At 36.2% G+C, this 13,984-nt stretch overlaps 1 protein-coding gene across 1 annotated transcript in view; it reads left to right on the top strand.

The window, feature by feature from the left end:
- The first annotated feature begins 503 nt into the window (after positions 1–503).
- The window catches only part of PTBP2 (polypyrimidine tract binding protein 2), an 84,678-nt gene continuing 71,197 nt past the window's right edge, over positions 504–13,984 (top strand). The window contains exons 1-2 of the mRNA XM_080801986.1: positions 504–804; positions 2,482–2,512. Of these exons, the coding sequence (XP_080658112.1) occupies positions 797–804; positions 2,482–2,512 (39 nt within the window). The 5' untranslated portion in view covers positions 504–796. The remainder of the gene's footprint in view (positions 805–2,481; positions 2,513–13,984) is intronic.

Genomic DNA, 13,984 nt, shown 5'->3' with positions numbered 1-13,984 from the left:
GTACCTACTCTATCACACGGCTCAACCGGTCTTCTTTTCCATCTAGGGCATTGTGACTATTTCCTACAGGTGCCCACTAATCATCAGCTGAGGTGAGAATCACATTTTTCTCCAGCTGGCGTGGAAGTGTCTGGAAGCAAAAGCCTAGGTTTCGGTCTGATACCTAATAAACAGTGGTCTCATTCAATGGGGTAAATGTGTTTTGTTTTTTCTATCTGTTTTTGTTTTAGAGGATGGAGAGGGTCTGCAAATAAAAGATGGCGTAAAAGGAAAACTATCAAATAGTTTTTCCTCGGCTCGGGTAGGTCGAGGGTAGCCAAGTTGGGACCTGGTTTGGAGTGAAAAGTGGAGGCTGCCTGTGGTAGTCCTGCGGTTCAAGGACCACCCTCCTAAGGTGCAGGGCAGTGGGTGTGGAAGGTTGAGAGGTGCACCACTCACGCCTCTCAGGAAAGACATCAGGGACTTCTCACAGGCAAGCCGCCGCGCTCTACAGCAGTAGGCCGGGGCCCAGAGGGCGGAGGGCGGAGGGCGGAGGGCCCCAGGCGCGCGGCGGCGCGGAGGAAGAGACGGCGGCGGCGCCCACTCCCCCTCGTCCCCGCGCCCCGCCGCTCTCCTCCCGCAGCCGGGCGCCGGCGCGCTCGGGTCTTTCCGCCGCCGCCGCTGCCGCGCGCTGCCCCGTGCGCTCCGGCACCTTCGGCAATTTCCGTCAGGCCCTGGCCGCCATTTTCTCGCCGCTTGTGTGTCTCGCTGGCTGCGTGGCTCGGTTCTTGTGAGCGAAGCTTTGTCCGGTTCGGCAATGGACGGGTACGTAATGGGGCCAGCGAGGAGGTGTGTACGAGGGGAGTTGTACGGTTCTTCGGCCGGGTCCGGGGTCGTCCAGAAACCCTCCGGCGGCCCCTCCCTGGGCTGGGCTGCCGTTACCCAACCCCCGCCCCATCGCACACACCCCTCCCTTCGTTTCCCCCGGCGGGCTCCGGTCGAGAAAATGAGAAGAAAGCGGGCTTGTAGACCGGGGAGGCATTGGGGCGATGGCGGGGGCGACGACCTCGGAGGGGGAGCAGGCACCGGCTTGACGGCGGGGGATGGGGCGGGAACCCCAGAACGCCTGGCCCGTCCCTGCCCCCTCTTAGGAGCCATTTCGATCCGTAACCTGGGACCCGAACCCTGGGTAGCCGCGCCTGTGGAAGCGAGTGTAGTGCAACAGAGGCCTGTGTGGGGATTGTTAGGGGAGAGAAGAGAGGCATCTGTGTGCACCCCAGCCGTCCCCAGCCTCCCCGGCCTCGCCCGGCCCGCCCTGGCAGGGGGAGATGCCGGTGGCGGGAGCTCGGGGAAAGCTAAGTGGGAGCCGCTGGGGAAGGGGGGGGCGGGGAGGGCGTGCGGCGGCGCGAGGAAGGGGGAAGGCAGATGTCATACTCCTTTGTTTTCACTTGAGTCTGGTAGTGGGGGCGGGAGACAGAAAAAATGCCTTTTTGTGGGGGCCTAAGAACATTCAAGGCTTGGCAAAAGGGCCCAGAAATTAAATCATCTTAAAAAACCAAGTGTTTGTGGTCGACATCAGTCACATGGGCAAAGGCCAGCCATGGCAGAAACAAGAGCAGATAAGTCAACACAGGGCCATTTTTTTTGTCACTTTGACCAGTTTCTGGAAAAACAGAAACAACTACAAAAAGCAAGACCCGTGCTACATCTTTGAGAGCCCGAGTGGAGATAGAATGTTGAGGGACGTGAGGCAAGGGCTTTGGGAAATGATACTGACCCGGGTCTCCCTGGTACTTAATGCTCTACATCTGAAAAGACTCAGTGATTTAGCTAATTGTTAGAAAAGAGGCACCCTTGAGGGCGAAAATATAGCTTTATTCAGCCCTTCTGGGGGTTGTAAAATCCGTATCATTTAAAGAGCACATTTATTAGAGTCAGTGACAACATACGAAGAGCCAAATAAAATATAAATTTATTTTAAGTGTTTGCAGTTTAGTGTTTTTAAAAGATATTAAGGATAGACCATATCAAAGTTAACAGAGTAACAAAACTTATATTATCCTAGAGGTTATCTAGAGATTGTTTTCCACATGAAACGTAAATCTAGAGAAGTTCTCTATTTCACCAGATAAACATGGAAATTGATGACAGAACTTGGCAGTGGAATTAATGTTTCCTGATTCTATCAAGATAAAGAGTTGGTTTAAGTTTTAAATTATTTAAGTGTACAAGCTTTGAGTAAATGGCATAGTGTTTGGGGTTTTGTTCTTTTTGATATTTAAAGGGTTTAAAAAATACAGGAAGTTTAGTGAATTTCATCTCAAGTTTGAAAGTAATTTCTAGAAAACAGATGAAAATAGTGCAAGGAAGTGTCAATGACTTGTTTTCCATTTGCATGGTGAGTGGATGATTTATGAATGATGAACCACCCTAAAAAGTTTTAGAGTCTAACAGTGATCATTAGAAAAATAATGAGGTTGAAACTATTTTTTTTCTTCACAGAATTGTCACTGAGGTTGCAGTTGGCGTGAAGGTAGGAAAAAATTGAAACTAATGAAAACTGAATTGCTGAATCTGTTGTTACCATTGATGGAAATTTTCAGTTAGCTTTTGAAGTTACAGTTAAGGAAAGTGTAAAGTGCTTAGCTGAATTTTAAAAAAGTTGGGTTATATAGTTTATAATCTAAATAGACAGAAACTAAGTTTTTCTAGAAAAGCAGTCTGAGAACATTTTAAAAAGTAGTTATGAATGCTGTTTAGGGTTGAAAACGCTATCAGACATGGCTTTTTATGAATACATAAATGATATCCCAATTTTCTGAGGGAAAATTATGGTTTTAAATGGACAGATACATGATTTGACCTAAATCATGTAATTTTGTTAATCTAAGATTTTTTTTAACTTTTGATTATGTAAAATATGTATGTCAACAATGAGCTACATTAGAAATCAGTTATCTTGATACTTAACTTAAACTTGTTTAGGCAATTAGCTTCAAATTAGAGTCAGAAGTTAAAAGCTGGTTTGGCTTTCCATTAAAGGAAAATAGGCCTTATGGTACAGATAATTTGGAATCTTTCCTCACTTTCTGGCCAGGAAAACTACTCCTTTAGACCTTAGTTCTAATGCCTAGGCCTTTTATTTCCTTGAATCCTTGCATATTTGAACAGATTAATATGTTAAAATTTTTGTTTGCGAACCTGTCTACCTTGTTGGGTCCTTGTCTTCTCTTTTTTTAAATTTTTTCAAACCTGGCACATTCTTACAGGCCTCATATACAAATACTTGTTGATGCAATGACATTTCCCCCTTTGAAGTGTGAGTAGTCTTGAGAGGATGGTGACTATTTATAATATTTTTTGGAATTCTTAAAATTTCATCCGCAACAATGTGGTATTCTTTAGAACACTTTAAGAGATACTTTGTTTTTTCTTATTTTCTGTTCTCTGCCCTATAATGCACTAGATATTTGTCTATACTTTAGTATTTAGGCTTATTTTTTGAGTTCATATTATGTAGATTGGGGGAGAAATAGTGAGCTTTTTCTGGGGGAAGGTATTCTTATTTGGCAATGATACTTTCTAAGTTGAGGTAGTTGAAGGATTTGAAATCTGGAATAGGCCAAAACTGCAAGATACAGAATGTATACTTACCATCCAAATTGGTATCCTCTGAAATTTTGTAAAAGAATGAATGATACAAGTCTGGGTTGCCCACTTGTTAGTGTGGATGAGGAGAGAAGGAACTCAGACAAGAGGCAAGAGAATGAGAAAAAGAATTGGATGTCCAGGTATGGTTTATTGGTTTTACCAGTTTTCTTTGGTAGTAGTTCGAGGAGAAAAAATTGGAAAATGATGTAAAAATAATTGCCAACTTTTTTTTTAATCCATTTTTAACATAAAACTTTGAATAATGGAAGTTTTGTTTTATGAACTTTACTGAGGTAGTGGTTAAGAATTTTTGCTTGAGAGTCAAGCCTGTGTATTAGTAATTAAGTTTTCATATGTATTTTTTTTTAATGTGCATGGTTAAAATTCATAGTGGTAAATATTTCTCCCTGAGTCCTAGTCCTGTTTCTCAGGTGTAGTTAATTATGTTAAATTTTTTCTGGTGCATTTTTTCCTGAAGTGTTATTAGTTTGTATCTTATCAAACAGTGTCATCCTTGCTTGTTTATACAGAGGAGTTCATACCATGTGTACTGGCTCACATCTTGCCTTTTTAAAAAAATAGCTTTATTGGAGCGCCTGGGTGGCTCAGTGGGTTAAGCCTCTGCCTTCAGCTCGGGTCATGGTCTCAGGGTCCTGGGATGGAGGCCCACATCAGGTTCTCTGCTTGGCGGGGAGCCTGCTTCCTCCTCTCTCTTTGTCTGCCTCTCTGCCTACTTGTGATCTCTCTCTCTGTCAAATAAATAAAATCTTTAAGAAAAAAAAAGATTTAAAAACAACAACAACAAAAAATGGAGCTTTTAAAAAAATAGCTTTATTGAGATAAAATTTGATGTAAAATAAACTGCACATATCTAAAGTGTACAATTTTTTGATATATGAATACACTTAGGAGACCATTACCGCAACAGAGATAATGAGCATTCATCACCCCTGTTAGTATTGTTTGCCTTGCCTTTCCTCAAGCAACCATTGATCTGCTTTCCGTCACTGGAGGTTAGTTTGCATTTTTTAGAATTTTAAATGAATCAAAATGTACCCCCCCCCTTTTTTTTGGTCTTATTTCCCTCAGTGTGATTATTTTGAGATTTACTTATGTTGTCTATCAATAGTCCATTACTTTTTCTTGCTTAGTAATATTACATTTTATGGATATACAGCAGTTTGTTTATCCATTCAGCTCTTGAACATTTGAGTTGTTTCCAGTTTTTGACTATTTTAAATAATGCTGGCGTGGATATACTTATAAAAGTCTTTGTGGGAACTTTCATATCTCTTGGGGAAATACCTTTGATTGGAATGGCTGGATTATATGGTAGGCATATGCTTTTAACTTTTTAAAGTTTTAAGAAACGGCATACCATTTTCCAAAGTGGTTGTACTATTTTACATTGCCACCAGTAGGGTATGAGATATCCAGTCCTTCCATATTCTCTCCAATTCCTGTGATTGTTTTTGATTATAGACATTCTGGTAGGTTGTGAAGTGGTAATCGCCTTGTGGTTTTAATTTGCATTTCTCTAATATCTGTGATGTTGATTATCTTTTCATGTACTTTTTGCCAGCTGTATATCATCTTGGATGATGTGTCTCTGTATCACTTGCCCACTTTTTGAACTGGGTTACTGTTGAGTTTTAAGAGGTCTTCATTCTGCTTATAAGTCCTTAATCAGATACATGGTTAATATTTCCTATTATTTATGTTCACTTTCTCAGTAATGCCTTTTGAAGAACAGCAGTTTTCAATTCTAATGAACTAAAGTTTACCAATTTTATCTTGTATGTCTCGTGTTTTTGTTGTTATATTTAAGCCATCTTTGCCTAACCCAAGGTCACAAGATGTTCTCCTTTGATTTGTGATTGAAGTTTTACAGTTTTTTGTTTTGCATTTAAGTTTCTTTGAGTTAATTTTTTTTTTGAAGATTTTATTTCTTTATTTGACAGAGATCACAAGTAGACAAAGTGATAGGCAGCAGGGGTGGGGGGTGGGAAGCAGGCTCCCCGCTGAGCAGAGAGCCCCATGTGGGGCTTGATCCCAGGACCCTGAGATCATGACCTGAGTGTAAGGCAGAGGCTGAAGCACTGAGCCACCCAGGTGCCCCAGTTAATTTTTTTTAATATGTGCAAAAAGAAGTCAGCATTTTTTGTTTTGGGATATGGACTTAAACTTTTTCCAGCACCGTTTGTTGAAAAGGCTGTCCTTTGTTCATTGAATTGGCTTTGCACCTTTGTCAAAAATCAACTATCTTTGTATGTATGATTTTATTTCTGTAGTGTATCCTTTTCTATTGACCCATTTTTGTCCTTCCAGATGCCTAAAACCTGATGTCTTAATTACTATGATTTTATATTAAATAGTCTTGAAATCTAGCCAGTCATGGTCCTCTTTGTTCTTTCTCAAAGTTGTTTTGGCTCTTCCCATGTCCTTTTTTATATGAGTCAATTTCTACAAAAAAGCTTGCTGGGATTTTATTGGAGTTAACTTGAATGTGTAAAGCAGTTTGAGGTAAACTGATAATCCTAACAGTCTTGTTTTCTCACTCATGAACACAACTCATCTTTCTGTTTACCTAGATCTTTTAATTTCCTCCAGAAGTGTTTTCAGTGTACAGTTTGTATACATTTTTGTCAGATTATCCCTATTTCATGTTTTTTGGTGCTATTGTAAATGGTGATGATTTAAAATTCTCAGTTTCCAGTTGTTACTAGTGTAAAGAAATACAAATATTTTTGCATGTTCTTGTATTCTTTACTCTTGCTAAACTCACTTGTAGATACTATCATTTTTTGTAGATATCAGATTTTCTACACACACTTACCTTATTCATTTCCTGTCTGAATGCCTTTTTTTCCTGCCCGTGGCATCTTGTACAGTGCTGAGTAGAAGTGATGAGAGCAAGCATCTTTCCTATGTTCCTTATGTCAGGGTGAACCCCTATATGATATTATTTCCTAAATGTTTGGGGGCAATTCACCAGTGAAATTGTGTGGGCCTGATGTTTGTTTTCTTTATGGAAGTTTTAAATGATACATTTATTTAATTAGATACAGGGCTATTTGGGTTATCTATTTCTTCTTAAGTGAGCTTTGATAATTTGTACCTTCCGTAGAATTGGTCCATTTCATCCAAGTTACTGAATTTATTTGCATAGAGTCATTTATGATACTACCTTTTTATACTCTTGATGTCTGTAGAATCTGTAGTGATGTCACTTCTCTCATTCCTTATACTGATAATTTGTCTTTTTTTTCCATGTCACTTTAGCTAGAGATTAATTTATTAATATTCTCCAAAAATCATCTTTTAGTTTCACTGAGTTTTCTATTTCCTATTTTATTGATCTGCTGTTTTAGTTTTCTTCTGCTTGCCATTTAGTTCTTTTTCAACTTAGTTATGTTGATGCTGGTATCATTAATATGATACCTTTTCTAATATAGAGGCTTACTGCTTTGTATTTCCCTTTTAAGTACAGCTTTCATGGCATCTCTCAAATTTTGACATGCATACTTTTTATTCAGCTCAAATACATTCTGATATACTTTTGACCCTTGTATTATTCATAAGTATATTATTTATTTAATTGCCAAATATTTGGAGTTTTCCATAGATGTTCCTGTTACTCTAATTCCATTGTAGCTAGAGAACATATTTCAAGACTTGAATCGTTCGTAAGTTTGTTGAGACTTGTTTTATCACCCAAATATGTATCTTAAGTTTTACATGTACTTAATAGGGATATGTATTCTGCTGTTCGGTAGTGTTGTATAAATATCAATTAGATTAAGTTTATTGATAACACTGAGGGTGATTTCTGTATGGGAGTATCTGTTTCTCCACCCCTTATGCAATTCTGGGTTTTAGAAAAATTTAGAATGTTAGCTAATTTTAGTCTAAAAGAGTGCTTTTTATAATTTACATTTTTGAAATGGATAAGATTTTAAGAATGTGACCTTATATTTCTTGTCCTGTGAACTGCCTCTGTATACCTGACCTATTTTAATGTTCATCTTTGTTAGATTTCTGTGTAAAAATTGACTGATACCATATTCATCATTGGTACATTTTCTTCTGGTTTATTTGAATTTTTTTCCCTAGCTTTGTGCAGTGACGGTATTGTATCCAATGAGATTTATCCGAGGTGCTGTTATTGCTAATTGGATTTTTTTTCTGTTGGGTTTCCTCAGGTAGTTTTGGGCATATAGACTTATTTGTATTATTAAGTAGTATAATTTCTTTTTTGTAGTTTATTTAATCTTAAACGTTTTTAGCTTCTTTTCGTCCATCTTTTAAATAGGATTATAATAGCTTTGAAGATTAAATCTGATTATGTAGGAAAAGTATTTTTCACAACTAGGTCTTCAGTTAATGTTAACTGATTTACACTACATATAGAATATTCAAATTTTATAGCTTTAGGATATGTTGAAATTTCACTTTTCATTATCTTTATAAATTTGCTGTAGTTACTCAGTTGATTTGAGACTCCTTTTTTGGTTAGCCTAGTGAGAGTATAAAAGGAAATTTGTAAATTTTTAATAAGAGATTTGCATTTCTTTAAAATGGTTTTTTACATTTCTTGTAATTCGTAATTTCAGGGTTTAATTTCTATACCCTTAACCATTTGCCACTGTGAAATCTTTGCAAAGTAATTGGACTGTTACATAGGAAAACAAAAATTCCTGAAGTGATTGCATAGTAATTCCAGATGATACTCAGTATGGTAAAATGTTAACTTTTTGGATGGAAATTTTAAATAGTGAAATTTGTTATAGTTCTCTTACTAAATGAACTAAAGGAAACCTTTAAGACTGGACAGTTAATAAAGAACATAGTTGTTAAAATAAGTTGTTAGCATTTTCCAAGTTGGATTTCACTAGTATTTTGAAAGCACTGGTTGTAAAGTGCTGAACTTAACTGTATAAGTTTTGGTATAGCTCTTGAATTTATCAACATTGGCTGTTTAGATAGTTGAAATGAAGTAATGCCAACTGTTACTTGTTAACAATTGAACATACGTGATTATTTATAATAGGTATGTTATTGAAAACTTTTATTTGGGATTTTAGGTTCTGATATTTCTTAAAATGCTATATAGATATTCATGCTTAGGTATTTACATTAGAATTTCCAGTTGCAGACCTTTTTTTAGTGTGTCTACTAAATGACAACGTTGTTAGTTTGTAACTCAAAGGCTGAGAGAATATATGCTTCTTGAGGGTAGAGGTATTCAACAACAATAAGTTGTTTTATTGCTCCTCCATCATCAATAGTATGTGTTAAGTAGTACATACTCAGTAAATAATTAATGACTCCTAAAGGGTCTCTGGCTTCAGTACTCTTATAATCTTGTAAGCCCCTTATCAATAAAAAGATAGACACCAATTTTATTTTACAACTTTCTTCCTTTTTGCTGTAAATATGAAAGAGGTATGTCTTTTAGGACTTCGTGTAGTTGAAGAGATGAGTACCTAACATTTAAGCATGTGCCATATGGCCATGATAGGAGAGATTGGTTTGGTTTGGTAGGATCTGAGTAGAGTTCACAAAAGTAGTGAGTTGTGATATATGCATTGTAAATAATTTGGGATAGGAGGTAAGTAATATATGTTGAGGGAATGACATGGCTAAAGTTGTGTTGATGGGCTGGCGCAAATTCACAAACACTGAATAGCTTCTGTAGCAATAGGTTTGTATAAGGGTTTGTGTGTGGATATGAGAGAAAGAGAAGATGGCAATATGTTGTAGAAAGCCTCAAGTGCAGGTTATGAAATTTGTACTTCATCTGGTAGGTACTACTCTGTATACCTTTAAGTTCCCATTCATGAAAGTAGCTCACTATTATGCTGTTTTTGGAATTTGGAGAATGAACTCTGAAGATTGGTTTTGGTATTACATGGAATGCTATGAATTAGAATAATGAGTCTTTGTAAATGTTAATATTTCGATCTCTTATTTGGTCGATTTGTATTGCTAAATTGTAATAGCTTTCTTAGTTTTGGACGTACTGCAATAGGGGTTAACGTGGCTGAGTAATATTTTTACTTTAGAAGTAATAAAGTGTCACAGAAACTTATGACAAATGAGTGTTTTTGAAAAATGATTCGTTTAATATATTGTGAATTTTGAACATAGAAAAAGGCAATAGTTATCATGAACCAATATTTACCTGTCACTTAGTCCCAATAATCATCAGTAAACCATTGGTAAAATTTGCTATATCCACTCTACTTTTCTCTTCCTGTAGTATTTTGAGACAAGTTGCAAATACTGCATTTTCATTATTACTGTTATTTTTTTTTTTTTAGAGAGAGTGCTTCAGCAGGTGGGGAGGGGTGTAGGATAAGGAAGGGGAGAGAAGGAATCTTAAGCAGGCTCCAAGGTGAGCATGGAGCCTGACATGGGACTTGATTTCATGACCCTGAGGTCATAATCTGAGCTGAAATCAAGAGTCAGATGCTTAACTGACTGAGCCACCCAGGCACCCCTGTTTTATTTTATTTGTAAATGTTTTGGTGTGTCTCTAAAAGAAAAGGACTCTCTCTTTCTTTCCTATTTCCTTTTTAAAAAAAAATATAACCACAGTACTGTTAGGATGTCCAAAAAAATGAACAATTCCATAACGTTATCAAGTGCCAAATCTGTGTTAAAATTTTACTTGTCTCATAAAAGTTAGTATTTTTACAGTTTTTTTTTCTTTTTTTCTTTTTTTTTTTTTTTTAGTGGGAGGGGAAGATCAGGATCAAGTAAGATGAACACATTCAGTATATCGATATGCCTGTTTTATTTCTTTTAATCTGTAAGTTCTCCTTTCACCCCTGTGGGTTTTTTGGTTTTGTTTTGTTTTGTTTTACATTGCATTTTATTTTTGAAGAAAACTTGTTGGTCCCACAGAGTTGCCCCAGTCTGCATCTACTGATTGTGTTCTGATGTTGTAATTTAAAATGTTCATGTATCGTGGGTATTGGATCTAGAGACTATCGTATTCTCTTTTTGCTTATTTTTTGGTAATATTTTATAAGCTGTGGTATGTTTTTTCATTAGAAGACATGTGTTGCATGATGTGTGTGTGCGTATGTGTTTATGTACAGTGTTATTCCCAGTAATATTTCTTGTAATAACTTCTTTCTCCTTGTTTGTGGTCAGCATAGTCTGTGTGCAATAAACATCTGTTCATCAGTTTTCTTAAAGCATATGTAAAAGAAGTGTATCTTAAAGTTCACTTATAATTTGTATAATAGAAACACAATATTTAATGTAAATTGAAATTATTGATGGTGGACAAGAATGTTTTTTCAATGGAGGTTTTGTCAAGTTAAGAACATGTGATCTAGAATTTGCTAGTAAGCTAGGGTTTGGCCTCTATAACATTGAAGGTAATCTCTAATCTTTAACAAATTTTTAAATGGTTTTAATTTAATAGGACCTACCTCAAAAGTTATTTTGAAGATGAGATAACACATAAAATTTAGCACAGAAGGGCACATAAGTGCTCAAATGATGATCACTATTGTTACTATAGTTCTTTATATACCTTATTTGGAAGGTGCACCACTTCTGGATGCCAAATAATATAAATTTTTTACATAGCTATTAGAGATAATTTTTTGTTCAAAAGTTAAATTTTTTAAATTGAAGTGTAGTTAACCTATAGTATTAGTTTCAAGTGTACATCATTTTTAAAAATAGTTTATTATTATTATTATTTTTAGTAATATCTGTGCCTACTGTGGGGCTGAAACACATGATTCCATGATCAAGAGTCACATACCCCTCTCACTGAGCCAGCCAGGTGCCCTCTCAAGTGTACATTTTAAATTTTTAAGAGAACCTGGAGTCTTCGTTAAAAACAGCTAGTCAGATAACACTAAAGAGAGAATTGGTTAACTGAAAGATAAAAATTACTCGATTTAACAAAGAGCAACAAAAAGATGAAAATAGTTGAGGGGTTAAAAGATAGGAAAGGAAGAGGAATTCTAACAAGTATCTAATTAGAGTACCAGAAAGAGAAAGTAAAGATTGCAAAGAGAAGCAGAATATGAAAGTTTAAAATAGAAAAGTCATAATTTTCCAGAATTGATGAGTTTTATGCATTTTTAGGTTTAGGAAGCATAAGAAAACTTAAGACACATCATAGTTAAAAGAGCAGACCATCAGGCACAGAGCTCTTTAAAGCAGCCATAGAAAAATCAGATTTCTTAAGAAAGAATAAAAACTGGAAAGACACAATATGCTGCTTCAACATAGGGGTGCAGAAGATAGTGAAATAGTATCTTCAAGGTATTGAATGAAAATAACTACCTATTATTCTATAATCAGCTTAATTATCAGAGAGAAAAACAAAATAGTGACATTGTCAGAAGCACTTCAACCACTTCCTCTCTGCCAAGAAAAGCAACTGGGGAAATTGGTCAACAGACCCACTGAAGAATTTCTAGAGGTTGTACTTTAGAAAGTAGGTTGATGACTACAGAAAGGAGGTTTTGAGGTGGGAGAAGTAAGGTTAACCAAGAAATTGGTAGGACTGTGGGTAAATTTAATTGCAGTATAAGAAAGTAATGGCAGTGATTGATTTGGGTTTTAAAAAATAGGACTAAAAATATTAAATCATAATAACACAAAAGTGAGTATCAAGTAGCTGATGTTTAAGTTCTGATGATTGTAGTATTGTTTTGAGCTGTGTTGTCCATTGTAGTAGCAACTAGTCATACATGGTTATTGAGCACTTGATGTGTGACTAGTCTAAACTAATCTCCAGTTGTAAAATGCACATAAATTTCCAAAACTTAGTATGATTAAAAAAAAAGAATGTAATTAAAAAAAAATTTTTTTAAAAGATTTTATTTATTTATTTGACAGAGAGATCACAAGTAGGCAGAGAGGCAGGCAGAGAAAGAGGGGGAAGCAGGCTCCCCGCTGAGCAGAGAGCCCAATGTGGGGCTCCATCCCAGGACCCTGAGACCATGACCCGAGCCGAAGGCAGAAGCTTTAACCCACTGAGCCACCCAGGCGCCCCAAGAATGTAATTTTTATACCTATTACGTGTTGGCAATATTTTGAATTAAATATCATTTGTATCCTTTTTACTTTCTAAAATATGATTATTAGAACATTTGTAAGATCTTATGTGTCGCTCATCTTACATTTCTTTTGGACATTACCAGTCTGGAGGATGGAAATTTCAAGTCCAAAGTGAATCAGTTAAGTTTACATTTTAAAATTGTAAGGGTCAGCATAGTAAAAATAGGGATAAGGGCATATAACTTCTAAGATAATTGGAGGATGGGGGTGACTAAAATTAAAGACATCCAAAAGAAGTTGGGGGAATAAAGGTAAAATACTAGGATGCAAAGTGAATTCATTTTAATGGTATTAAAGGTTTTGTGGAGGATTCCTTTGAAAATGTAGAGTTTTGGAGGGCATAGAGTTGGGTCTCATTTAACCCTAATTATCTCCCAAAGTCTCCATTTTCCAAATACCATGACATGGGGAGTTATAACTTCAGCATGTGAATTTTAGGCATCATTAACGTTCAATTCATTGCATCTTCTATATACTTTCCCTCTACTTTTACCTTAGGTAACCATTATCTTGAATTTGGTGTTTACCTTTCCTGTGTATACTTTCCCTGTGTGTGTTATTTATCTTTTTGTATGTTAAGCAATATATGGTTTTGTTTTACATGTTTAGCTTATGTCTGTGGGCCACATACTATGTATGTATTCTATAACTTGTCCTTTCTGTTTAGTATTATTTTTATTTTTTTAACCTAATCTTATATGTGGCTTTAATTCATTCGCTTTCATTGCCATATGGCATGTGATTATATGAGTGTACCATTACCCTATTGATAAATACTGCGGTTGTTTCTAAATTTTTCCTGTTATAAATTGTGAGTATTCTTGTGCATATATCAATAAATGTTACTATTCAAGTTTCTCTGGAGGTGGAATCACTGGATTATAGTGTGTGTCTATTTTCAATTTAGTTACATGTTGCATTTCTAAGTGGTTGTACTAATTGATACTCTACTAGCAGTATATGAGAAATTGTTTCTGCACATCTTTTCTGATAATTGGCATTGTTGGACTTTTTAATTGTCTAAGGAACATGTTAATGGTGTCTTGTTTAAGCTTGAATTCCCTGAGTATGAATGATACATTTTCTTAGATTATAGGCCACTGATGTTTCTACTCTGTTAAATACCTGTTTATACAGTCGGTCCATTTTCTTTTCAATGTAATTTTTAGTCTTTTTCCTGGGAGTTTTTATATATTGTGGATACTAAAGCCAGGTTGCTTACATATACTATAATTAACTCATGTCTATGGCTTGTTTT

This window comes from Martes martes (assembly GCF_963455335.1).
Source record: "Martes martes genome assembly, chromosome: 4".
Taxonomy (NCBI): domain Eukaryota; kingdom Metazoa; phylum Chordata; class Mammalia; order Carnivora; family Mustelidae; genus Martes; species Martes martes.
Note: the sequence above shows the minus strand (reverse complement) of the source record. Positions and strands in the feature narration are given on the sequence as shown.